The sequence below is a fragment of the Salvia splendens genome, chromosome 9 (assembly GCF_004379255.2).
Source record: "Salvia splendens isolate huo1 chromosome 9, SspV2, whole genome shotgun sequence".
NCBI lineage: Eukaryota > Viridiplantae > Streptophyta > Magnoliopsida > Lamiales > Lamiaceae > Salvia > Salvia splendens.
In genome coordinates this window covers 636,733-664,296 of record NC_056040.1, presented here as the reverse complement: position 1 = coordinate 664,296, position 27,564 = coordinate 636,733, and the positions used below count along the sequence as shown (strand labels likewise).

At 39.7% G+C, this 27,564-nt stretch overlaps 2 protein-coding genes and 1 pseudogene across 3 annotated transcripts; 2 read left to right on the top strand and 1 right to left on the bottom strand.

Annotated features, from left to right (window-relative positions):
• Positions 1 to 1,714: 1,714 nt before the first annotated feature.
• LOC121746825 (peroxidase 4-like) lies at positions 1,715 to 14,657 on the top strand. 2 transcript variants are annotated; one of them, XM_042140761.1, is made up of 4 exons: positions 1,715 to 2,232; positions 13,455 to 13,646; positions 13,762 to 13,930; positions 14,155 to 14,657. In XM_042140761.1, the coding sequence occupies exons 1-4, from the start codon at positions 1,993 to 1,995 to the stop codon at positions 14,547 to 14,549; spliced, it is 996 nt and encodes a 331-aa protein (XP_041996695.1). In that variant the 5' UTR covers positions 1,715 to 1,992; the 3' UTR covers positions 14,550 to 14,657. The 2 variants fall into 2 exon arrangements, with proteins under 2 accessions (XP_041996695.1, XP_041996696.1); XM_042140762.1 differs by lacking the exon at positions 13,455 to 13,646.
• A 3,097-nt stretch (positions 14,658 to 17,754) lies between these two features.
• LOC121747176 (LOB domain-containing protein 15-like) lies at positions 17,755 to 19,712 on the bottom strand. Its single transcript, XM_042141175.1, has 3 exons — positions 19,560 to 19,712; positions 19,138 to 19,414; positions 17,755 to 18,275 (listed from the first exon to the last, which is right to left on the bottom strand). Exons 1-3 carry the CDS (start codon positions 19,571 to 19,573, stop codon positions 17,865 to 17,867), a joined length of 702 nt encoding a protein of 233 aa, XP_041997109.1. The 5' UTR covers positions 19,574 to 19,712; the 3' UTR covers positions 17,755 to 17,864.
• Positions 19,713 to 22,865: 3,153 nt separating this feature from the next.
• On the top strand, positions 22,866 to 24,929 carry LOC121747086 (annotated as a pseudogene).
• The last annotated feature ends 2,635 nt before the right edge of the window (positions 24,930 to 27,564 follow it).

Genomic DNA, 27,564 nt, shown 5'->3' with positions numbered 1-27,564 from the left:
TTTGATCTTGGGCTAATTTTAGTATAGACACCTGAAAAGCCCAGCTTTTATTATTTTTGTAATAGATTAATTTTTTTAATTGGTCCATTCCATTTTAATTGTTCACGTTAGCAAAATGAGGCCCAAACCATTTAAATCCAATGGAATATACGAATCTCCAAAGCAGGATATAGAAAATAAAGAAAATTGGAATTTAAGCTGAAAGAAAAAGTTTAAACTCTGAGTTTTTAGAGATTTAATGTGTGGTGTGGGTTCGAGATTTAAGCTGGAAGTGGACGCACGCCAACTGTTCGATAAATTACTTGACAGAAAGTCTGTAACTAAACTTAATTTGTTTAGCTCCTATGTTCATTGTTAGTTACTATGATTTCATATTATTGTTTAAACTTAATTATGTCATTATGTGATTCATCTTGAATGGCATGAATTTGTTTAATTTTTAATGTCTTTTTAGCTTAGGAAATACGAGCATATATATATAAATTCTAAAACTTGGTTTTGTTTTTAGAAATTAAGCTATAGATTACAGTGCAACCATTGCAATTCTAGTTTGATGAGTAGCATGTTTAGCTAGTCGTAATTTATTGAAATGTCCTGTGTTTTTCAAGTAAAAAACGTATCGAGATTAGCATAAAAGTTTTTCTCGATTGTTCTCTTCGATTGTTATTCTTCGATGTGATAATTTCACGATAGCTTAACCCTCCGCCCCGACAAAATAAGAAAGACGTAGTCATAATCAGTTGTTGGATCGTCACTTCCATTTTGAAAGTAAAAGTTTTTCTCGATTGTTCTCTTCGATTGTTATTCTTCGATGTGATAATTTTACGATAGCTTAACCCTCCGTCCCGACAAAATAAGAAAGACGTAGTCATATTCAGTTGTTGGATCGTCACTTCCATTTTGAAAGTATGCATTTTGTCAATAACTAACTACTTTAGAATCATCAAAAGCCTAAGTTGAAAATATCCAACAGAAACTCCAAAGTAAATTATTTTCTCGTGTCAAATTTAAACATATAATTGCAAAATTAAAAGGTTGTCTTTGTGCATTGGAAATTAATTCGATATTCATGAATCTACATTTACATTAAATTTCAATCATTTTAACATTTAGAATTAATAATATTAAATTTAATGATAAACATAATTCTAATATTAGCTTGTGAGGAAAAAGTGGGTAATTTCAATCAGTTTTGTATTTTTCTTTAAATGGGGGCCTAACATAATTGAATCAATAATCCAAACACAGTGGTATCGAAATGAATTTACGACAATGATGTTTTAACAAAATATGGGCTTGCATGAGTATATTTTCTACCTAATGTATCACTATCTTTGCTCTACTTTATGCTTTTCAACATGTACAAATAATGGCATCCAATGAAATGATTCTAACTATTTTTAGTGTGCGAAATATGTGTTGTATATAAAAAAACTATGAAGTTTGGACAAATTCTGATATTTTGAAAAATAGTAAAAAAAACTTGGAGTTTAGATTTGTTCTCAATTATCCTATGGTAAAAAATTATGATCATTTAAATCTAATATATCAGTCAATTCATGTTGTTTTTAGTGATAGACTATTGTTTTTAATAATAAACAACTTAGTGTAGTTAACCGGACGTGACATTCTAAAGCCTTAATTTAACCTCACTTTGACTGCATTAAATTCGGTATTTGGAGCTACCACTAACCACCTAGTGTGGCAGTTTCGATTTCCGCCCGCCATCTATAGCTAATGACTGTTGTCACACCTCCTATTTCTTTCAATGCCGACGCCGACCTTTTTTTGTTGCATCCAACCCCACAAGTTTCATTTCTGAATCCACTATTGTTTCAATAATAGACCCTAAATATTTATATGGAAGCCATTCTAAGTAATAATTAGTACTTTTATCAGCCTCTATTATTCATATAAATTTCCTCAATCTGCATAGCATTTCTAGTGCATTGATATTTCATCTCTTTGCTTAAATTGAGAGTGAAAAAGAAAATGAAACAATCTCCTTCATCTTCCCCCATTTCTTCAACAATTATGATTAAATGTTTGCTAGTGATATTGTTTACAATGTTGATGGGCAGCTGCGAAGCTCAATTATCGACTGATTTTTACAAAAAGGCCTGCCCTAAGGTGTTCGCCGCCGTGAAATCGGTGGTTGCGGCCGCCGTCGCGGAAGAGAAGCGGATGGGCGCCTCCCTCCTCCGCCTACACTTCCACGACTGCTTTGTTCAAGTAATTATTTTTTTTGTATGTGTACATATGTATAAAAATGTCATGATTACTATTGCAATATCAAAACATTAGAATTTATGTCACAATAAAAATTTACAATCGAATTTAATTAATCATAACAATCAATGATTATCATGCCAGTTACAAGATTTTTAGCCTAATTCGTAGTACTATAATTTACTTTATAATGATGTGATGGCTCCGCGAATTTTTGATGTTAGCAAATGCTGGTAGAGAATGAAAATGCAGACACAAGGAATTTACGTGGTTCGATTTACTGAAGTAAATCTACGTCCACGGGAAGAAGGGAGGGCAAGATTGTATTGCTTGATCTGTTTTCTACAGCTTACAAATACAAACTTGCTATTTGCTATATGGTATTTTATCTCTAGAGAGATTCTAACCCCTTCTATCAGATCTAAGTTCTATTTATATAATGAACTCAGATCATGGCTTGCATCACCACCCTAAGTCGTGGATGTCGTGTAGGTTATGGCCTAAGATCGTGGGTGAAGCGTAGGTCATGGCCTACGATCGTGGCCTGAACTGACATCACGTGGTAGTGGGTGTGTTGGACATCCTGTATGGGTCCACTAACTCCTTGTTCGGCCGAATACCGAGACCGAACTGCTTTGGTTGCCGATCTGAGAGTAGAGCTTGATGCCGACCTGAGAGCAGAGCTTGATTGGTTGGCTTTTACCGAGCTGTAGGCTGAGGCCGAACTCTTTGGTAATGCCGAACTGAACTCTTGGGCTTTGGGCTGGCCGAGCTGTCACTGCTATTGGGCTGGCCGAGCTGTCACTGCTATTGGGCTTGTTTAGTACGTACCCCATCACTACCCCCCCCGAAAAGCGAAGTGATTCACTTCGGCGAAGCGAGTCACTTCGGCATTCTGGAAAAGGGTACGGGGGAGGCTGAAGTCAGGGGACGTGCCCTGCGCGTGACTGCATTAAATGCGGCATTAAATGCGACAGTAAAATCCGGCCGTCGAATCCTGAAAAGGTGGGATATGAAACGGTGCGATGATTTGAAATCTTTTCCAAATCTGATAAATACCGCCTTTCTTCATCATTTGAACACCTTTGCTATTGGCTTCTTCTGCACTCTCTATCTTTTGCGTGAAAAATTTCCTTCCGCTTTCAAAAATTTCCTCAGGATTTCTTCAAACTTTCAAAGAGTAAGAACCATGTCTGCTTCTTCTTCGTCTGAGTCTGGTAGCGGTAGAAAAGGGGGTAAGGGGTCTTCTAGCCGGAAAGAATCCGGGGAGAAGACCGTAGAGTATTTTCACAGTATCTTGAGTAAGGATACTGTGATATCCCTTTACGAAAAATACTCTTTTCCTGGGGGGAAGGCGGTGGTTCCCGACGATGATCATAGGGCTAACGATCCGCCGGAGGGTTATGCCACCGTTTACGAAGCCTGCTTAGAATGCGGGCTTCGTTTCCCTCTTCCCCCACCTTTTGTAGAGTTTCTTGATTTTTTTCAACTCCCTTTAGGTCAGGTGACTCCGAATTCTTGGAGGCACTTGTCGGCTTTTGCTGCCGAACTCCGTAGGTTAGATAAGGATCTGTCTCTGCGGGCAATCCTTAATTTTTTCCAATTTAAAAGGAAGGGATCTTGGTTTTACTTGATCCCCTTACAGCCTTTTAGGGCATTCTGCAAAACCAAGTGGCCTAAATGGCAAAACCGCTTCTTTTTTTATAATAGGACAGCGGCTCCGGGCTTCCCCTGGAGAGGGCCGAAGTCCGTGATTCCTCACCCTCGGTTAGAACCATTGGCCGAGCTCGATGACGAGCTCAACAAGATTCCCATAGTTAGGAAACAATACACGGAGTCTGAGCTCGTCAAGGGCGACGTCGTGTTCGACATCTCGTCTTCGGACGAAGAGGCCGAGGGTGAGGATTTCTCTTTACCTTTATGTTCTACTGCTTTAACGAAGAAAACTAACCTTGCTTTCTTGCTTTTTGGCAGTGTACATGCTGAACAAGGCTACCCGAAAATCTTCGGAGTCCAAGGAGCCGGAGAGGCCGAAAACCGCCAGCTCGGCGTCTGATGCCGAGAGGACTCCGAAAAGGCAAAAAACCTCTTCGGATCCGAAGAAGCCGGAGTCAACTTCGGCAAAGGGGAGGGGGAAGGCCCAGAAGCCCCCGAGAGCGCCAGAGAAAGACGTGGTCTTGGCGCCTCCTTCGGAACATATCTGTGAGCCGTTTTTATGGCCCACGGACTTCGCCGAGGTGAATTCTCTTCTTGATTTTCTGGCCTTGCCTTTTTTTTTTTTTTTTTTTGTATTTTTTGTGGTCCCTTTGTTGACTTTTTTCTTTATTCATTTTCAGAGGAACGATATGCTCTCCAAGCTCGTCGCCGTCGAACTCTCCAAAGCGTCCAATGACTATGCCGAGATGCAGAGGAAGTTGGCAGCTGCTTGTCATCGGGCCGAACAGGCTGAGGCTAACTTTGAGAAGGCCAGAGCTGCTAGGATTTCGGCCCAGGATGAAGCTCAGTTTGCCAAAAACCAGCTCGTCATCCAGCGAGAGCAGGCGAAGCGGAGCGATGCTGCTGCCGTGGTTGCCCAAGGGGAGGCTCTCCGTGTTTACACGGAGAAACTCTTTTTGAGCAGCCAGTTCTCGGCCTTTGTCGGTAGCCTGGTAAGGCTAATTGCCGATAAGGGCGAGCAGGGGGCCGACGTCGTGCTGCCTCTGTACAGCCGAGAGATAGCAGCTCGGCTTCAGAATCTGCCGCTCCTTGAGGAGCTCGCTTCATCTTCGGTCCTGCTTTCTGCAGACCGAGTCCGGAGTTGTCGAGCTGATCGGGACGAGAACCTGGAGGCTATCTTTGCCTCCGTGGGACCCGTTTCACCCGCTTCGACTTACAACGGAGAGGGTGAGGCCGAGCCGCTGGAGCGGGAGGCCGAAGTCGATCAGGCCGGGCATCCGGAGAAGGAGGCCGATCAGGAGGCGGAGGCGAGGCCGGCAGGAGGCGAGGCCGAGGCTGAGGTAGCCCAGGAGAAGGAAGCTGTACCAGACCGAGGAGCCGGAGACGAAGCAGGCGGAGTATGATTTCGTCTCCCTTCTCTTAGTCTAGTTTCTTCCTTGTAAAATGGCCTTGAAGCCCTAGTGTAAAAAATTTTCCTTGTGAATGAAAAATTCTCTACATTTGTCTTCGTATAGCTTTTCGTACTCGCCTTTATTCCTGTTGTATTTTACTATCTGCTCGGTATAGCTGCCGAACTAATATAGCTGCTTTGTACCCAAGGAGATGGAGATACTTCACTGGAAACGGCTGTACTCTTCGGCTTTGGACGAAGCTGAGAGAAGAGCTATAGCCGATCAGACGAAGAATGACGAGCTTCTGGCTCGTTTAGTGAAGCTGGAGGCCGATATCAAGGACTTAGAGTCCGATAAGAAAGATCTGGAGGCCGAGCTGAATACGGCCATTGCTGAGAGGACTGCGTATGAGGATTACATCCGTGTGCGCGGGGGAATGACCATATCAGAAGTTCAGGAACGAGTTGACGAACTGTGGGAGGAGTATAATGTACTCCGGAGGAACAATGCGCTGGAGAGCTCGGCTTGCCAACAAGTCGTGAAATCATTGCGGCGCTGGGCTTCTCGGTATGACATTGTTCTTGCCCGGCGTCCCTCAATTGAGAGATTCCTCCGGCATATCGCGCCAACAGATGCTCGCACTCCAGATCAAACCTCTGGTTCCCTTGTTCAAAATCCTACTCCCAGCCAACAACGAACTCCGGAACAGCCGGAAACGTCAAGACGAGAACGGGCTCAGGAGCAACCGGAATCGTCAAGACGGGGACGGACTGAAATTCGCCGAGGAGTTGTGACTATGAGCGAGCAAGATCAGCAGATGCTTATTGCAGAGACTCTTCATCGCCGAGGTGTTAGGACTTCTCGGGCTCGGGGAAGAGGCGTTGGGTCGAGGATAGCATCTCGTCGACCTGCTTATTCTTCATCTGCTCGGAACAACCGAACTCGGCTTCCAGAGGATTTTGCAGATAGGTGGCTTAACTTCAGCAACCCTGGACAGTAGAATAGTCCTTTGTAATAGCGTAACGCCATTTTGTAGGGTAGCGGAGTTGTATGCTGAACAAGATTTGATAAATGAAATTTTGTTTTCGCTTCTAACACTGTATTTACAGCTTAGCGAAAAAATTTCATCGTACTTGTCCTCGGTCTTATGAAGTAAACTTCTTTGACCGGACTTGGTCCTGGGTCTGATGAAATAAACATCTTTGACCGGACTCGTCTTTGGTCTGATGAAATAAACATCTTCGACCGGACTCGTCTTTGGTCTGATGAAATAAACATCTTCGACCGGACTCGTCTTTGGTCTGATGAAATAAACATCTTTGACCGGACTTGGTTTGTGTTCTAATTTGGCGATTTTTGTCGCCGGGATCGAACTTTCCCTTGTCCTAATTCGGCGAGTTTTATCGCGTGGATCGGACTTTCCCTGTTAACCGAAGTGGTCTTATGCAGTAAACCTCTTTGACTAGACATGGTCGTCCCCGGTCTTATGAGGTAAACTTCTTTGACCGAACTCGGTCGTCCTAATTCGGCGAGGTTTATCGCGTGGATCGGACTTTCCCTAATTGCAGTTCGTTTCAGACGAAGTGCTTATTAAGCTGAATTGCGGTCTTGTATCCTCCTTGGAAGCTTGGACTCACAATCGTTGGCTTATTGCAGTTCGTTTCAGACGGACTGCTTGTTAAGCTGAATTGTGGTCTTATATCCTCCTTAGAAGCTTGGACTCACAATAGTCTTTAATAATCGATCTAAAAAGGGGATCAGTCTTTAAAGAACGATATACCTTGGTACCATTTGTAAGAGACGACAAGCACATAGAGACAAAACACATAGGGAAAAAATGAAAAAGACGAAGGAAAAAAACTTTAAACCTTTTTTTAAAACGACAAGTAAAAGGTACAAGTAAAAAACAAACAAATAAAAACACATACCCCTATGACCGAACTAGACACGAGACGGACTGACCGGACTTTGTCTCTTACAAGTGGAACTTCTTGAGGTTGGAGACGTGCCATGTTCGGGGTACTTGTTCTCCTGACATGTGAGTCAATTTATAAGACCCTTTGCCGAGGACTTCGGACACCCGATATGGACCCTCCCATGTGGGTTCGAGTTTGCCCAGCTTTTCTGCTCGGCTTACTTCGTTGTTTCTCAAGACGAGATCTCCCACTTGAAATTGAAGCTTTTTCACCCTTTGGTTATAATACCGGGCTACTTGCTCCTTATACTTGGCTGCTTTTATGCACGCCAATTCTCTTCTTTCTTCGGCGAGATCTAGTTCTGCTCTCAGTCCGTCGTCATTCATTTCTGAGGAGAAATTTAGGGTTCGGGGACTGGGTACGCCGATCTCCACCGGAATTACGGCTTCAGTGCCGTACACCAGGCTATACGGAGTTTCACCGTTGGAGGTTTTGGGTGTAGTTCGGTAGGACCATAGGACTTGAGGGAGATTTTCTACCCATTGTCCTTTGGCTTGTTCTAACCGAGCTTTTAACCCTTTCACCAGAATCCGGTTCGTTACTTCCGTTTGTCCGTTTGCTTGGGGATGGGAGACCGAAGTGAACCGCTGTTGAATGTTCAGCTCTTGGCACCAATTCTTGAACGTCTTGTCGGTGAACTGAGTCCCATTATCCGAGATGAGGATGTGGGGTATGCCAAATCGGCACACTATGTTCTTCCAGACGAAGTTCAATGCCTTTGAGCTCGTTATCGTAGCTAATGGTTCAGCCTCCACCCACTTCGTGAAGTAGTCCACGGCAACGATAAGGAATTTCATTTGCCGAGGAGCTTGAGGAAGTGGTCCCACTATGTCTATGCCCCATTGCATGAAAGGCCAAGGGCTTTGCATAGTGTATAGATCGGTCTGCGGCATCCTTGGGACATTTGCATGAATTTGGCACTTCGTACACTTCTTGACGAGCTGCACTGCCTCTTGTACCATGGTTGGCCAATAATATCCCCATCTCAGAACTTTTTTAGCTAAAGCTCTGGCTCCGATGTGGCTACCGCACGATCCTTCATGAACTTCTCTGAGGATGTAGTCCGTCTCTTCTGGTCCTACGCACCGCAATAACGGCTGGAGGTAAGACTTTCTAAAGAGGACTCCTTCATGAAGTTCGTACCGAAGAGCTCGGCACGTGATCTTCCGAGCTTCTCTCTTATCCTCGGGCAATTGTCCTTGATCCAGATACTGCAAGATCGGCGTCATCCAGTTCGGCGAGCTGGATACAGAATGTACCTCGGCTTCATCAATGCTTCGATGCATTAATTCTTCCGCCTTTGAGCTCGGATCTGAGGCCAACTTACTTAAGGTATCTGCTCGGCTATTTTCCGCTCTGGGAATGCGGATTATCCGAAAATAGGAGAAACTTCGGCTGATGCTTTGCGCTTTGTCCAAATACTTCTTCATTCTCTCGTCACGGGCTTCACTTGTACCCAACATGTGATTTACTATGACTTGTGAATCACAATGGACTTTGAGAGATTTGACGAGCAGACTTTGCGCTAACTGGAGTCCGGCCAGGAGGGCTTCGTACTCGGCTTCATTATTAGTAGTGAGGAATAGGAAACGAAGTGAGTAGGTTACCTCGTGTCCGTCGGGAGCGACAAGTAAAATACCAGCTCCACTTCCCATCTTGTTTGAAGCTCCATCTACGAATCCGCTCCAGCAGTCCGGCGGCTCTACTTCAGATTCCAAGGGCTGTGCTAGTTCGGCATTGGCAGAATTCTTCTGTTCGGCAATAACAGGAATTGCTTGATCGAACTTCGCTTCTGCAAGAAAATCCGCCAAGGCTTGTCCCTTGATGGCTTTCCGAGGTAGATATTCAATTGTGTGCTCTCCCAACTCTATAGCCCACTTGGCGATTCTGCCTGAGGCTTCTGGTTTGGTCAACACTTGCCGAAGTGGCAGATCAGTTAAGACGCATACCTTGTGAGCATAGAAGTATGGCCGCAGTCTCCTTGCTGCATTTACTAATGCCAGAGCAATCTTTTCCAGAGGTTGATACCTTGTTTCTGGACCTCTTAATGCTCGGCTTGTAAAGTAGATGGGAAACTGCTTTAGGCCTTCTTCTCGTACAAGCACCGCGCTGATGGTTTGATCCGATGCCGCTAAGTATAAGAATAGTACTTCGGCTTCGGCTGGAGCAGAGAGAATAGGAAGCTCGGCTAGATAACTTTTGAGCTCGTCAAAGGCCTTTTTCTGCTCGGCTCCCCACTCGAACTTTGGTGCCTTTTTCAACACCTTGAAGAACGGCAGTTGCTTTTCGGCTGCTTGGGAAAGGAACGACTCAGTGCGGCTAGACATCCGGTTAGCCTTTGCACGTCATGTATGGACTTCGGCATTGCCATGTTCTGAACGACTTGAACTTTTGAGGGGTTTGCCTTGAGTCCGTCTTTTGAAACCCAACAACCCAGAAACTTTCCCGAATCTACCAAAAAGGTACACTTTTGGGGATTAAGTTTGAGGTTGGCTTTCTTGAGCACGTTGAGAGTGGACTTGAGGTTGTGCTCGTACTCCGAGGTGCTTTTGCTCTTGACGACTATATCGTCAACATATACTTCGACTTCCTTTCCAATCAGGTGCCGAAAAAGCTTGTCTACCATCCTTTGATAAGTGGCTCCGGCATTCTTTAAACCGAATGGCATCTTTTTATAAGCGAAAATGCCGAAATCAGTAATGAAGGCCGTTTTTGAAGCGTCAATCTCATCCATTAAAACCTGATGGTATCCTTTGTATAGATCAAGAAAACAAAAAATTTCAAAGCCTATCAGAGCTTCTACTTTTTTATCTATGTTCGGAAGGGGATAGCAATCTTTGGGACAGTGCTTATTTAGATCGGTGAAATCTATGCACATCCGCCATCCTCCTTCCTTTTTCTTGATCATGACAGGATTGGCCACCCACGAAGGATACTTCACTTCGAATAACACATCCGCCTTCAATAATTGACGGACTTCGTCATGGATGACTTGACTTCGTTCTGCCGCAAAGAGTCTTTGCTTCTGTTTTATCGGCCGGACCGAAGGATCAATATTTAAACGATGAGTGATTACCTCGGGGGGCACTCCGGTCATGTCCAACGGAGACCATGCAAAGACGTCTTTGTACTCCTTGAGGAGCTGGATGGTTTTTTTCCCGAAGTAGAGGCGTTCCCGCGAAGCCGATCTTAACCGTTCTGGATGGATCGTCTTCGTACAGCTGAACTGTCATCGAGTTCGGCTCCGGTATGACTTCGGTCATCGCCTCTGACTCCGGCTGCTGTGATTGCTATGCTTGGTGGTGCCGATCTGACTGCTCGGCACTTCTAAGCGCAATTTGCAGGCATTCCTTTGCTCTTTTTTGGTCACCTCGGATGACCGCTATCCCTCCTTTAGTAGGGATCTTGATGGTGAGGTGATAGGTGGAGCAAACGGCCCGAACTGTGTTGAGCCAGTCTCTTCCCAGGATGACGTTGTACGGGGACCGAGCTTTTACCACGAAAAACTCAATCATCGTACTGGAGCTAGTAGGCGCTTTCCCCACCGTGATCGGAAGGCTGATAATACCTTCAGGGCGGGTGTCCTCCTGGGCGAAGCTCTTCAGGGGAAGCGGAGCCGGGCTGAGCCGAGCTGGGTCCACTTCTAGTTTGTCGAAGCACTCTTTAAAAAGAATGCTGACTGACGCTCCTGTATCCACAAACACCCTGTGGATCAGTTTGTTTGCCACTCCGGCTTGGATGACAATGGCGTCTTGGTGAGGAGAGATGGCCGGGACGGGATCAGCATCCGAGAACGTAATCACTTCGTCCCGCTTCAGCCTTTTATGCGTTGGCTCCTCTCGATTGGAGCCCCTGCGCTCTGACTTCAGGGACGACTTGGTCTTCCCGGCAGGGAGAGCGTCAATAGTCAGGATTACTCCATCATATTGCGGCTCGTCATCGTCTTCGGGATCCGGCTGCCTTTTCGGATCCTGAGGAGCGCAGTTCGCACCTCTCTGCTTCTTATTCTTCTTTGACTGCTTGCTTTGGTATTTTTTCAATGTCCCTGCCCTCACAAGAACATCGATACCTGCAGCCAAGTTTCTGCACTCCTCGGTATCGTGACCGTGGTCTTGATGGTAGGAGCAGTAGTTATCCTGGGGTCGGCGCGCGGCAGATTTCGTCATCCGCTTTGGCTTTTCGAACAGGTCGGAGTGTAGTTCGAAAATTTCCGCTCTCGGCTTGTTCAGCGGTACGAACTGAGCGGGCGGCTTCTCGGGATTGAGACGGGGTCCCAATCTGTCTTGCACCGGAGTCCTTTGAATCCTTTCAAAAGGAGTTCGGCGAGGATGTCCCTGATCGCCAAAAGGAGTTCGGCGAGGATGTCCCTGATCGCTATGATCGGGCTTCCTCCTGTCTCCTCGGGACGATGAGCTGTCTAACGACCGTTTGCGACGGTCTGCCTCATCGGCCCGGGAGTACTGGTCCGCAATGTCCCACATTTCCTGAGCTGTCTGCGGACCGCACTCAACGAGCTTCCTGTAGAGAGCTCCGGGCAGGATTCCATTTTGGAATGCCGAGATGACAAGCAGATCGTTGAGATCGTCTACTTGCAGGCATTCCTTGTGGAATCTTGTCATAAAGTCGCTGATTTTTTCGTCGCGACCTTGACGAATGGAAAGCAGCTGAGCCGAAGTGATTCGGGCTTCCGCTTTCTGAAAGAACCTCCTGTGGAAGGCATCCATTAGATCTCGGTAAGATCTGATGCTGCCCTGGGGGAGGCTATCGAACCACCTTCTCGCGTTCCCGATGAGCAGCTCGGGAAACAGCTTGCACATGTGGACCTCGTTGAGACCCTGGTTCGCCATGTTATACTGATAGCGCCCCAAGAAATCGTGAGGGTCCACGAGCCCGTCGTAAGTCATCGACGGAGTTCGGTAGTTCTGCGGTAGGGGAGTTCGGGTGATGTCGTCCGAGAACGGAGTCTTCAGTGCTCCGTACACGGCGAATCCGATATCTCGTCGGTATGGAGGAGATTGAGTTCTCCTGTGATTCCGGTACCGAGGAAGAGCAGGAATATGTCGGGGTTGAGGATTCTTCTTCCTGGAAGACACGGCACTACTGCGGTAGTGACTTTCATGTCTGGATGAGGAAGGAGAATCCTCTGCTTTCGTCTTCGGCTCTTGGCTCTTTTGCAGGAAGGCTAAGAACTCATCCTGCTTCTCAGCCAAGAACAGCTTGACAGCCTCATTCAAATCAGGCTGCTGGGAAGACTCAGTGGGACGATTTTTGGAGCGGCCTGTTCCTTCGCCATGAGAACTGGTGGTGGATTTATCCCTAGGCTGTTTTCCAGACCTATGGGATGGATTGGCTTCTTCCTGGTTCTCACGGGCAGGAATACGGGTACTCTGCGATCTGGTATGCATTTTTTGGGTGGAAAAAAATGGATCAAAAATTCGCTTTATCACAAATTTTGTTCTCTGGTTCCCACAGACGGCGCCAGTGATGGCTCCGCGAATTTTTGATGTTAGCAAATGCTGGTAGAGAATGAAAATGCAGACACAAGGAATTTACGTGGTTCGATTTACTGAAGTAAATCTACGTCCACGGGAAGAAGGGAGGGCAAGATTGTATTGCTTGATCTGTTTTCTACAGCTTACAAATACAAACTTGCTATTTGCTATATGGTATTTTATCTCTAGAGAGATTCTAACCCCTTCTATCAGATCTAAGTTCTATTTATATAATGAACTCAGATCATGGCTTGCATCACCACCCTAAGTCGTGGATGTCGTGTAGGTTATGGCCTAAGATCGTGGGTGAAGCGTAGGTCATGGCCTACGATCGTGGCCTGAACTGACATCACGTGGTAGTGGGTGTGTTGGACATCCTGTATGGGTCCACTAACTCCTTGTTCGGCCGAATACCGAGACCGAACTGCTTTGGTTGCCGATCTGAGAGTAGAGCTTGATGCCGACCTGAGAGCAGAGCTTGATTGGTTGGCTTTTACCGAGCTGTAGGCTGAGGCCGAACTCTTTGGTAATGCCGAACTGAACTCTTGGGCTTTGGGCTGGCCGAGCTGTCACTGCTATTGGGCTGGCCGAGCTGTCACTGCTATTGGGCTTGTTTAGTACGTACCCCATCATGATGCACATTCAATGTTGTAACGATTTTAATTTAGTATTATACCGAAGTAAATGAAGTGATATGTATAAATTGTTAGGGTTGTGATGGGTCGATACTTCTTGATGATACCTCCTCGTTCACGGGAGAAAAGACTGCCGGCCCCAATAACAACTCGCTCCGGGGTTTTGAGGTCATCGATAGGATCAAGTCAAAGGTTGAATCCGTGTGCCTAGGTGTGGTCTCTTGTGCCGACATCGTAGCCATTGCGGCCCGTGACTCCGTGGTTCTAGTGAGTGTAATTAATTTGATTTTGTTTTAAAATATATTAAGTGTTCATTTATTTAATGGGTTTGGATATTTGATTTGAAGATAATGTGTAATTAAATGTATGATGATTTATGTAGCTTGGTGGTCCCAGTTGGGAAGTGAAAGTTGGGAGGAGAGATTCGAAATCGGCTAGCCTAAGTGGTGCAAATAGTGGTGCGTTACCACCACCTACTTCCACTCTTAGCAACCTTATCAATCGGTTCAGTGCGGTTGGGCTCTCCGTGAGGGACATGGTCGTCTTATCGGGTAAAATAATTTAGTATATTTATCACCAATCAATACCATAGTGATGAATTTGATTATTTGAACCAATATTAATTCAAATTGAGTGGTTGATTCTAGTTTTGCGACCTTATAAAAATACGCTACTAGTTCAAATTGGATCGGTCGTAAATTCTAATTCAGTTTGTTCGGTAAAAAATAAATCCGATCAAAAATCACATTATCTCTATTTCATTCTCACATTGCAGGAGCACACACTATAGGAAAAGCAAGGTGTACAACCTTCAAAGGTAGAATATACAATGATACCAACATTGACCCAATCTTTGCAAAGAAAAGGCAAACCAATTGCCCTTTCACCAATGGTACCAAACGAGACAACAATGTGGACCCTCTCGACCACAAAACTCCCAATTTTTTCGACAACTCGTACTTCGGAAACCTCCTCCAAAAGAAGGGCCTCCTCCACTCCGACCAGGTCCTCTATAACAGTGGCGCCACCGACTCCCTCGTCGAGGCCTACGCCAAAAATGGCCAAGCTTTCGACAAGGACTTTGTGGCCGCCATGATTAGAATGGGTGACATCGCCCCTCTCACGGGGTCGAAAGGTGAAATACGCAAGAATTGTAGAAAAATGAACTGATTGCACGTGTAGGTACATTTGTACGTAACATCTTATTATTTAATCAATCCAAATGTACGTGCATAATGCCCCTAAGATTTGAATCAAATCGCACTAGTTTTATTTAAATTGCCTTTTAATTATTATTTTTATTAAATTGCTCCTGTTATATTTTTAAGATGTCATTGAAAAGAGATTGATTTGAAAATTTTATGATAAATTCACACGTGTTTTTCAATTTGATTTGATGGGACAAATATATAAAACGTTAAATCTTTTACTAAATCTACACATATTAAACCTGAAAATTTTAATATTTTAGAAAATATTGCGTAAGGTTAAATATATAGCATATTAATTTATTTAAAATTAAGTAATATTCATGAATCAATTTTAAATGGAAAATACCTAAAAAGTTCAACTATGTATATACAAGTGATATACATTTATCATGTATATTATCATAATTCAAAAGAACTAATTATTATCATATTTATAAATTGGATATATAGTAGACACTGCACGTTAAGTTATTGCAAGCCCAAGATCAATACCCACACAAATCGTCAAATTAATCGATTTACTAAAGCACCAATCTTATTGGGCAAACATTATAATGGGTTAGTAGTAATACATTAATTTTTACCTGGAAGCCCAATGATAATGTCACAATTATATTCGATTTCATTTCACATTTGTCAAATACTTATACAATCTACTACTATATGTTTTATAGTAATCATAGGTTTGAAATACATGATTATGAAGATATATCATATCATTATTAATACAACTGATTTTATGAATTCTCTATAGTCGTTTAGAATTATGAGAATCATTGTATATACATATATCACTTTACTAATGAGATGATCATATACAGTTATACACATGATTATACCACTACTATAAAATTAACAATAGAGGTGTAAGAATTTGTCAACACAAGCCTTAAGAAATTAAGGAAATTAGACACCAAGCTTTATTTTAAAACTTTTTTCCAAAAAAATTCAGAACACATTAATGCATTTACCGACTACAATAGTAAATTGATTTCCATCCTAATAAACTTATTTTATATACTAAAAAGTCAACTTATGTTGCATTGGAACCATGTTTATGTTTAATAGGCCTTGAGATTGAAGAAATTTGCTCACCTTCTCACTAACCAATGCTTAAAAAATTAATCTTTGAGGAATATATATAGAACTAATTGTTTAACTGATTAATTCTATTTATTTAACTTTATTAAATCGTTTGACCTGTTAATATAACTTATTAATTTATTTTGTATTTTTATACATTTAATTTAATCACTATACGTGCAGTACATATATGTTGCCGGTCAAAAAATAATTAATGTGGTTATTTAAGACACTATTTTTTATTTGTAAAATGTAAAAAAAATGATAGAAGATCTAGCTCGTATTTATGTGGATGGAACTAATTCCTTGTACTTAATAATTTTGCAATATGAAAAGTCTACAATCAATTGTCACACATACTATGATGAGATCCACACGCCATTGACTCCCATTTTAATCTCAAAAACCTAACTCCCTATTTGTTTCATGCAACAGGAAATCGTAGTACATGCTCTATCTAATTTTAGGCAAGTGTAGATTTTATTATAATTATGTTTTACTTGCAAAATGAAGTATAGAATGAGCTTCAAGGAAATGGTGAGATGAAACATTGCAAAATATATAGAGAAAATTAATTACCCATTCAAAAATTGGTAGTTTATGGTAGTAGGTAGTATTGGGATTTGGATGAACAAACCCATTTATTTGAAGCAATAATAATTAACTAATCAATAACTAATCAATAACTAATGAAGAAAATTTTGTTGGTATATATAAATTTTATGTACGGATTAATTATGGCATAAAAAGTAGATACACAATTTAACCGAAATATAATACTAGTACTATATAATAATTGAGTCATTTTATACATCAATTGTTCTCCATAGATTGATATTGTTGTCTTTGATTTGACTGAGAAACCTTGTCTAAACACACATTCTCATGTTATCATAAACATTAATTTCATTCACAAATCAATTAAGGTTGTAAAATCTATTTATAAACACCTACCATTGACCCCTATATCATTATTTTATTTTAATTTCAGAAAATCCATGCAATCCCTAGAGGTCCAAAGATTTAAAATAATTATATCTTTGAACAATATTAATAAATTAATTATTGAAAAATGCAACCGACCTTTTCTTTTATTTTTAATTGTGTTTCAGCCTTCCCTTTTGTCAATAAACAAGTGTTTAAGAAACACATTAGAAATGAAAAAAAAATTGTATATATACATATAGTTCAATTTATATATATGTATTGATAATTTTTTTATCTATATGTATTGATACTTGACTTTAAACAATTTCCGATTTTGAGAGCTAGTAGTTAATTTCCATCTGAATTGCCTAAGTTTCTGATGTGACATATTAGTATTTATTAAACTTGTAATTAAAGCATTGGGCAGCACAATCACCATACCTTTTGTCTCCTCTTCTTATTTACTATCTCTCTTTAATTTCTCATCCGCTTCTAATTTATGATGCACAGAGTAATATGTGCTCAGACTTTATTAATTAATTAATTAATCATACAGACAGTCAAACCTTTATTTTGATTCCGACCACACGTGCAACCTTAATTAGGGTTTGTTGGATGTGCAACAACTACCATGACCAAAAAAAAATATAAACCATTTTGAAGAAAAGTAAAAATCAAATCCTACACCACTATATAGCTCTACCCCTAGCTAGAAATATGTATTTTCCATGCTTTGAGTAAAAAAAAGAGTAAATTACATATGGAGTACATCTCTTTATATTGATTTATATCTTAATTATCAAGTAATTAAAAATTGTTCAAGGAGAAAATAGTGAGTTTCACATCATTTTATATACTACTATATATTGTTGATTACAAATATGTTTGATATGAATTTGAATCCAAATTTAAGCATCAATTCATGTTGTGAATTTTGACCCATTAAACGAAAATTGAATTAATATTATCATTATAAAATATGATCTCGAATTAATCCACACATGTACAAAAATTTTATAATTTACCCAAGATTTCCACATAGATATGGTTTATAATTCACTTTTCAATAAACTTGAATAAAAACATTAGCCAAAGGAGCGTACAAAAGAAATAGGAGTACTAGAAAAAGCAAATTAGAGCTACATATATGAACACAATATATAATAGGGAAAGTCGAAAAGAAATTCCAAGAGTTTAATTTCTTCATCATTCCTAATAACAAAAAGTTTTATTTAAAAAATAAAAAAGCAAAAATGGATACAATTTAGTCAAAGAAAGGTATATGATTATTGGAAATGCTGCTGTAGCTAGCTGTGCTAGAAGGCGACGCATACAGCGCCGGAGCCGAAGAAGTCGACGAGATCACCACCGACGGCGGCGGTGCAGCCTCCCGAGCCGTCTGAGAAGGCGTCGGAGTGGGCGGAGCCTGCGGCAGCTCCGCCACAGAGACAGCTAGCGCGGCGTTGGTGGAGGCGATGATCGAATTCGCAGCTTCTCGGTATTTATATCTGAGAATCTCAGCCCTCACTGCGTTGAGCTCGGCTTGAAGGGTTTGGATCTGTTGCTGCAGCGCGGATATTGCACCCATGCACCCATAAACCGGATCTCGTAGCCTAACGTTCGCTTCGTAGACCAAGCTGTTGGCCGCGTCGGCCCTTTGGGGCTCCGACACCTCCTGCATAAGTTTCAGTCAGGGACGGACGTAGAAAAAAATATATATAGGTGAAATTTATTTTGGGAGAAAAGTGCAAAAACAAAATAAAATGTGGGTGAAATCGGGATTTTAGGAGAAAAGTGGTGGAAATTGTAAATAGAAAAAATAATATTGGCTGGTGATGGTTGATGGGGGAGTGTACCGGCACCCTCGGGATAAGCGACTGACGTCAGTCACGTGCATATGGTATCTCGGCCTAAAACAGTTACAGTGCTGGTGGAGTTTTGTGTCACGGGATTGTCACTCCACCGACTAGTTTGTTTGTCATTAGAAATAAGGAGAATTTTTACCTTTGGGATATACGATTGGCGCTAGTCACATGCATATGGTATCTCGACCTAAAATGGTTAAAAGTGCTTGTGGCGTTTTGTGTCACGAGATCGTCGCACCACCGACTAGTCTGTATGAAGTGGCTTTAATTTTGTTATGGTGGATTAATACTATAGATGGATACAAATTATTAATGATTTTGAGATCTTAAATTTGTTTAAATATTCCAAATCCTTCATCATAATCTATTCAATTAGTATCTAAGGTGTTCAATTTCATTCATATAAGTTGAAGAAACCCCTACTTTGGATAGAAGGAAGTGTATTACTAATAACTAAGATAGATTTATCCTAATTCTCTTATAGACACCTTCCAATTTGACAACTTATACTTCAATTTTAAATCTAATCTTTTAGCAATTTTCTTCTCAACGCTTAAAGCCTTCCTAAAGAGGCGAAGCAAAACATCGCCATATACAATCCAAAGCAATCAAGACATCCTTAATAAAATAAATAAGTAAATAAATAAAATTATGAGATAGGAGAATTATTACCATGAGCATCTTGGAAACATTGCTAGCTCCAAAAACCTTGTGAACGGCAGCAAATTTGTGGGGCTCATGTGGTGAGAAATAGGGCGAAAAGGGGCACTCCTCCACGCATCTCCGCCGCAGAAGCTTGCACGCGGCGCAAGGCGTGATCGTGTTTAAGCTTCCCGGCGGCCCGAACACGTGTCTCCTTCCCATACTCATCGATGACGGCGGCGGCGATGAGGAGTTGCGACCATCGATCTCCGTTTTCAGCTTCTTCCCGATCTCTTCAAACCCTTCCCTACAAATCACTTATAAGTATATATATAGTCATGAATCATGTATATATATATATATATAAAGTGGTTGTTGTAAGAAAATAAATGAAGAAGAAAACAAACAAAAAAAACAATTTGATTTTGATTTTGATTTTGCTTTTGCTTTACCTTTCTCTTGACATTCAAGAATTGTGTATGCAAGAAAATGAGATAGTTGAAAGTGCATGAGGAAGAAGAATACAAAAAGGGGTTGCTTGAGAGATGATATCTCTCTCTATCTCTCTCTCTCTATCTCTATCTCTCTCTTACACACAAAGTAGGGTCAATGTTGTGTTTGTTGAAGAAAGTGGTAAGATACAAGTGTTGAAATTGGTGAAGTAAACTATTTTGGCAAGTACAAAATTGAGAGAGAGAATGCCAGCTCTTGAGATAGAGGAGTTGAGATCTCATAGATATTGACTTTAGGAAAACAACATAGCATGACTTTGCTTCATAAATATTTATTTCAATAAACAAATCATCGAACTTCTCAAGCATATTATATATATATATATATATATATATATATATATATATATATATATATATATATATGATTGTATTCAAATCCTTTTCTCCCCTTAGATTTAAGTTCCTTCTTAAATTGGACCGTTAGATTTGGAGGATGGACGATCCGGATTACATTCCTAGCTAATCATCCCGTAGTTCATTATTTAGTGTATTTCGTGCATTATGAGGGTGAATTAGTAATTTCGTGCATTAATTGTCGAATTAGTTCATTATTTGGCATAATCTATTCATTATTAAGGTCCTTCGCAGCTTTTCAGTCCAAGCTTCTTTTTAATAACAACCCTTGGATCCTTGAATTGGATGGTTGTGATGATCTGCATTATTACACTATAATGGTGCATTATTAGTCTGTGTGCATTATTCAACTGAAAATCTGCATTATTACACTATAAACCATAAATTTTGGTAGAATTTTGGTCCGTCCAGTAATTTTAAAAATTAAACGGCTACAAATAAGTAGGAAATTTGATTTGTTAACAATCTTTACACAACAAAAAACTAGTCATCTACATGTAATATATTCTTGATAGTTTTCAGGGCATCCACAACGGTGGACGGACGGCGTCCGTCCGTCCGTGCCGCTGGCAAGGACGAGCTCCGCCGCCGCTGCGCTCTTGCCGCTGGCACGGACGTGCTCTTAGCTAAGAGCACGTCCGTGCCAACGGCAAGAGCACGAGGCGTCGACGTGGCATGCTCTGATTGGCCCGTTGATTTATCATTTTTTTTATTATTTTTTTAAAAAATCGAAAAAATCTGAAAATTTCAAAATTAATAAAAAATATTTTCCCACTTCCTAATAAAATATATCCATTTTTTCCACACTTTTAATTTATTTATTTTCATTATTTTTACCCCAAAATTCATACTTTCATCTATAAAGTGTCTCATTTCAAACACAAAAAATGACACTATACCAAACAACTCTCACAATCTCAAATTTTAGGATTTTAATTATGTAATTTTTAATTTTTAGGAGTCTAATTATGTAATTTTTAATTTTTAGTATTTTAATTATGTAATTTTTAATTTTTAGGATTTTAATTATGTCGTTTTTATTTTATTTGTCATTTGTAATATTATTTAGGTTTTTTTAATGAATTTTAATATTGTGGAAATGTTTTTGTTTATTTGAATTTTAAATTGAATTGTGCTCGTCCTTGCGGAAGAGCACAGCTGTGGGTGTTGTGCTCTTGCCAGAGAGCAGGCAGAAAAGGTGGGTCCGGGCCCACAATCGTGCTCGCTGGCAAGAGCACGGTTGTGGATGCTCTCAACTAAACAACGCCATTTATCTCATCAACGGTGACGTCCACTGTCCACATTTGATTTCACGGCTGTTGTATCAGATATAATTTCACCAAAAATAAATTTGATGTAGGATAATTACGAATAAATTCAAAGTTCAAAATTTTTATAATTAATTTTAAAATTACTGGACAAATCAGAATTTCGCCATCCAATTTAGCCTATATGCAATATACAAATTTGGAAGTTCTAGAATGTGGACAATGACATCTTCCTATGTCTATATGAACTCATTATTGTAGCATCATGACTTCAATAATATAGGTGGGGAAATTATTGATTAATGATTATTTTATGTTGTATTTTGGGTATTTGACAATATAGGAAATTCGATCACTGTCGATATATTTGGGTGTGGAATATAAAAATGTTGAAGATCTTGGTATGAATAAGAACTAGCTAGTGAAATTAATTAACAATTAACATTGAGCATATACACATAGACTTAGTTGATTAGTCGAATCTACATTTTTTGTCTTCTGTATGCTACAATGATTAAAATAACGCAAACGCCAAGAAAATCGCCATTTTTGTAACAACCAATCTTTTTACTCGTTACGTCGTTTAAAATATTAAAGTGATTAAATATTTCGATTTTGTAACTAATTAAACCTTTCAATACACACATACGCCAATTTATTTTATATACTACTACTACTACAAAATTAAGAATATTTAATCATATGCCATAAGACAATTTATTATTACAAGCCTTTCTCATACAATAATAAATAAGTAATCAAACATTGAAAATATGATTGTGACATTGAAATAAATTTAGTGATACATTAGAAAATACATGGGGTTTGGAATTTATTCATGCACTAATGTAAGGGTAAGATAGTAATTCCAAACTCTGGGTAATGGTCAGTCCATTTCTACAAGCTGGGCTGGGCCTGACCTGACCCGGCTGCTCATGATCCTATATAGTTTAAGTTCGGCCCATTTAGATATTTTTCTATAATTTATAAATATCAATATTTTCGTTCAATATAATTATTCTTCAATCCAACATAATTGTGCACATAAAACATATTTTCATATGAAACATATACAAAAATATTTTCGTAAGACAATTTTCTCAAAAAATGTCCTAGCATTAGACAGATCTTGGTACCTAACTTTCGAGCATTTATGTAATAACGAAAATTGAATTTTCCGTGCTCAGAAAGTTGTTTCACGACGGAAACCCCATCGCTTCACGCAAGATTTTCTGAGTTCAGAAAATTCAGCGCGAAACCTTATTGTAATAATAAAATTGTCACTCAAACTAATATGGAAAGTAATAAGCTTGTAATCTAAGTAATAAGCTTGTGATCTCGAATGAAATTGCTAACATTTTTGACTTATTATATCGAATTAAATTCCTAACATAATTTGACCCATTATCACACCTGGTTACTTTAATTCTTATGGATATACATGGCATGATAAATCGTGTCATCATTTTTAATTTCTCTTTATCTATTTGAATAGATAAATCGTGTCTCCATCGTGTTGCTTACCACTTTTATTTCCAATAAATTATCTCTCACATTCCTTCTCTCACTTTCTATTTCCACGACCATTCTTTCAGCCAACAACTGTATTTTGTAGTATATTTATTGCATACTTATTATTTTTTTTATTTTATAATAATCACACGTTTATGTTGACAACAACGAGCTCACACATCTTCAGCTGGCCGTAGGAAAATTCCTAAGCTACTATCTATATCATCATACATACTTTTCTCATGTATCTTCACTCGTCTGTGCAAGAACTGCTTAATCACACATCAAATTCAGTGGTATGTACAATTTACTTTGCTCTCAATGTTATCTGGGATTGTGTTTCTGGCGTTTTTGTGATGTGGGCTACCATTAAAATTCCATCTTTTGATCCATTTTCTTGATTTGATTATGTCACCAATTTCCCAAATTTGGGCCTTTTGCTTAGTTATGACATGAATAATTTTAGTAGTGGTTATTGTCTTCTTAATTATAGATATTTTTTCCATAAGTGAGTTAATGTAAAAGTAAGAGGCAATTTTTGGCATAATTGAGTTCATGTTAAAAAGTAAAGTAGAGCTAAGATTGCTCAATTTTAGCACTACACTTTGAATATTTGATCACTATTATGTTGGTGAAAACTAGTTTATGTCTTCATATGATAGATGATGCATATGAAAATTGCTTGTTTTGCTCATAGTCTTGGCTTTTTTCAATACATTTGTATGTAAAAGAACAGGAACTTGTAAGAATCTTATATAACATTCTATCACATTCAACTTAATTAGGCCTCATTTTTCCTCTCTTGTGAATTTCCTAGGTTTTGGTTGCTTTTGCTTGTGTATGGATCATAAGGGGACTATAGTGATGCAAAAGTACGAGTTGGGGCGGTTATTAGGCCAAGGGTCGTTCGCGAAAGTCTACCACGCTAGGTGCGTGGAGACGGGGCAGAGCGTGGCCATCAAAGTAGTAGACAAGGCCAAGGTCCGGAAGGCGGGGATCATGGATCATATCGAGCGGGAGATCTCTGTAATGAGGCGCGTTAGGCACCCCAACGTCGTCCATCTCTACGAGGTCATGGCCACCAAGTCCAAAATCTACTTCGTGATGGAATACGCGAGCTCTTCCGCAGGGTGGAGGCGAACGGGAGGAAGTACTTCGTGCAGCTGATCGATGCTGTCGAGTTCTGCCACGGGAGAGGCGTGTGCCACCGCGACCTCAAGCCCGAGAACATCCTGTTGGACGAGGATGGGGCGGTCAAGGTGTCGGATTTTGGATTGAGTGGCGTTGCTGAATGCAGGGGAGCGGACGGATTGCTCCACACGACGTGCGGCACCCCTGCCTACGTGGCGCCAGAGATCATTGGGAGGAGTGGGTACGATGGGGCGGGCGTGGATGTGTGGTCGTGCGGGGTTGTGCTTTTCGTTCTCCTGGCCGGGTATCTCCCGTTCCACGACTCGAATGTGATGGAGAAGATCAGCAGGGGAGAGTATAAATTTCCCAGCTGGTTTTCGCCTAAACTCAAGAAGCTTATATCAAGAATGTTGGATCCGAATCCTAATACTAGAATTTCCATTGCAAGGATCAAGGCAAGCTCATGGTTCAAGGCGGGGAACGAGGGCGAAGAACCGGTCAGGGTCACGTCGGATGGGGACGAGGAGAGGCGCCTTTTGAAGATGAACGCGTTCGACATCATATCCTTGTCGGATGGACTCGATCTGTCGAAGTTGTTTGAGACGGGGCTTGGTTGGACAAGGAATGCCGGATCATGTCGCGCAAGCCATCGTGTCGAGAGGGCGGCAATGGCTGCGAAGATGAGGGTGAGTGAGAAGGACGGGGGGTTGATCGAAGGAGAGCCGAGGCGGGGTTTTGACGATTGAAGCGGAGATCTTCGTGGTCACTCCGGCTCTCCACTTGGTGGGAGGTGAGGAGAAGATGTGGAGACGCGGCGGAGTACGAGAAGGTGTTGAACCTGGCCTCGTCTTGTTGACAGTGCAAGGTCATCTTAAGTAGGAGTATATTAGCCAACGACGAAACCAAGTTTAGTTGGCCATCTTAGAAAATAGCTTAGCTATATATATGGCATGAAATAATATACTAACCACATGGTTTGATGATTTTAAATGCTTATGTTTTATAATTATATTACTAAGTATATAAAATTTAGATTGTGGAATAATGGTCATAAAGAATTACAAACCAAACCAAAACACACAACACAAACTATATTCAAAATCTACCAAAACCCAAATTTACCTAATTTTTTATCATTTTCTCAAATCAACTATACACTCTTTCAATAATCACTGATGTTTTATAATTATACTAGTATCTCTCCCGTGCTATGCACGGCACATTATATTTTTTTCCAGAATATATATAGTACAAATAAATGGAAAATAATTTATCATAATTAATCCATAATAGAGATAGAAATTATAAATTATCGAGCTTCATTTCAGTGCAATATAGTGATCCTATACACTAAAAACCCAAACCTCGGAACCTAAATCCTAAACCCTTAACTTTAATAGAAATTATAAATTATCGAACTTTCATTTCATTGCAATATAGTGATCCTATACACTAAAAACCCAAACCTCGAAACCTAAATCCTAAACCCTTAAATTTAGTAGAAATTATAAATTATCGAGATTCATTACATTGCAATATAGCGATCCTATATACTAAAACCCCAAACCTCGAAACCTAAATCCTAAACCATTAACCTTAAAATATACTTATCATGACCAACAAATGAGCCAAATATTAATAAAATCCTCCATCCTTCCCAGTGTAATTTTACTTTGTTGATCACTTAACACAATTACATCAGTTTCTAATGAAGCCTAATTACATCATTTTAATTAGTGGGGAAATCGTTTCAAATTTAACGCTTATTGGCGATGAATCTCCACTAATTGGCCATGAATCTCCAAACTGAATGATATCAAAACATATTTAATCTGATAGGGGTATGAATCATATATATTAATAGGACGCCTTTTAAAATATAGAATTGATTTGACAGTAAAGAGTAAGTGAATCAGTTTTATTGTGAACAACTACCGCATGAAGCATCAACAATTATTAATTATTATTACCGTCAGTTTTACAAATTGTAACAGTGGTTGAGTATAGAATCTAAACAAATTAACGACTATTACTATGAATAAATATTTAAATTCATAACAATATCTATATAATAGTTTTTATTCTTAAATGTCTAGATTGTAGTATTGAAATTATATATTTTAAGCTTAAAGATAATTTAATAAATACTCCAAAACTCACCCTTTATATATGTATAGTATCGCGCCCGTGTTATGCATCACCATTTATTTTCTTCAAATTACGATATATATTTTCTTCAAATTACGATGTACAACGCATACAATTTTCATAAACTAATAATAAGAACAAAGAATCAAAACACCAAATATGACCGCATATATGCAACAACAATTTTGCCTCATACAAAATTAAAAAAAAAGTAAATTCACAAGTATTACGACTCACTAAGGTTGTTTCTGATAAAAAAACATGAAATTAAATTAAAGAATATATATATATATATATATATAAATTTTGAAAATGTTGAATTATAATAAAATAAATATTAGTATAAAGCAACATTTACATAAATCAGTATAATTTATTAGGATGTCAACATGTGAATAATTTGCCTTTTTTGTTTTTCTTTCTGACGAAACAATTAGTCAAACATTAGAAGGCTAGTTTCGGTAGGGAGGAAGGAAAAGAACGAAATAGGAGCTGAAGCTGCTTCAGTTTTACTTTGCCTGAGGGTGACAAGCTATAAAATCAACAGCAAGATTGATGGAGTTGATTTTGTCTGCTTCATTGTCTGGGATCTCAAAGCAGAAATCTTTTTCGAGTGCCATCACAATTTCCACAGTGTCAAAGCTATCCAGCCCAAGGTCGTTCTGGAAATGAGCATTTGGAGTAACCTGTACAGCATGTTCAAAAATTAAGCAAGTTCATATATTATCTTTCAGAAAAGGTTAAGAAAATGAAAGAAACACCACACTATCTGTCTCAAAAACTCTCTTACCATATAGAAGCGGCTCAAATTCGCCAGGCATCAACGAAATTGATTGAGCTCCAAAAATCTAGTAATACAAAGCTCCTGAAATACACACTAAAATGTAGAGAGATTGAGAGATAAGAGAGAATAATTTTGTTTGTGTGTAATCCATCCACAACTCCATGCTTTTTATAGCCACAAAATAAGGACAAGGAAGGTCATGAAATTAACACACTATAAAACCACAAAATTAAGACAATGAAGGTACTTGAAGTGAAAAACCAAAGGACTCCCATGATCACCTTCCATTATCACACATTTAACCCAATAATATTAAAAAATTATAAAGGAAAACATAGCACGGAGGACATAATATTAAATATTAAATTAATTAAAGCCATAGTTTTTTGCATTCTGAAAGAAATACATTCTCTTCATTCTTAGAGACATAAATTACCATCACAATAACCGTCACAATAACTGTCCAAATATATAGGAGTATATGATTAAGATCATGATTGTAAGTAATTAACCAATTTAATTCCTATCACTATAACCGTCCAAATGAATTCCTATCATATTTGTTTATTGCATTCATATCCCTTGCATAAAATAGTTATTCAAAACCTACCAAAACTCAACTTTTATATATGTATAGATTACTAAGTATATAAAATTTAGATTGTGGAATAATGGTCATAAAGAATTACAAACCAAACCAAAACAAAACACACAACACAAACTATATTCAAAATCTACCAAAACC

Bases quoted from the DNA above. Each gene is read 5' to 3' on its own strand.
- LOC121746825 (XM_042140761.1), top strand. From the start codon at position 1,993: ATGAAACAATCTCCTTCATCTTCCCCCATTTCTTCAACAATTATGATT. The intron at 13,647-13,761 runs GTGAGTGTAATT...TGATTTATGTAG, and splicing joins CCCGTGACTCCGTGGTTCTA to CTTGGTGGTCCCAGTTGGGA. The intron at 13,931-14,154 runs GTAAAATAATTT...CTCACATTGCAG, and splicing joins GGACATGGTCGTCTTATCGG to GAGCACACACTATAGGAAAA.
- LOC121747176 (XM_042141175.1), bottom strand. The intron at 18,276-19,137 runs GTAATAATTCTC...AAACTTATGCAG, and splicing joins ATGTTTCCAAGATGCTCATG to GAGGTGTCGGAGCCCCAAAG.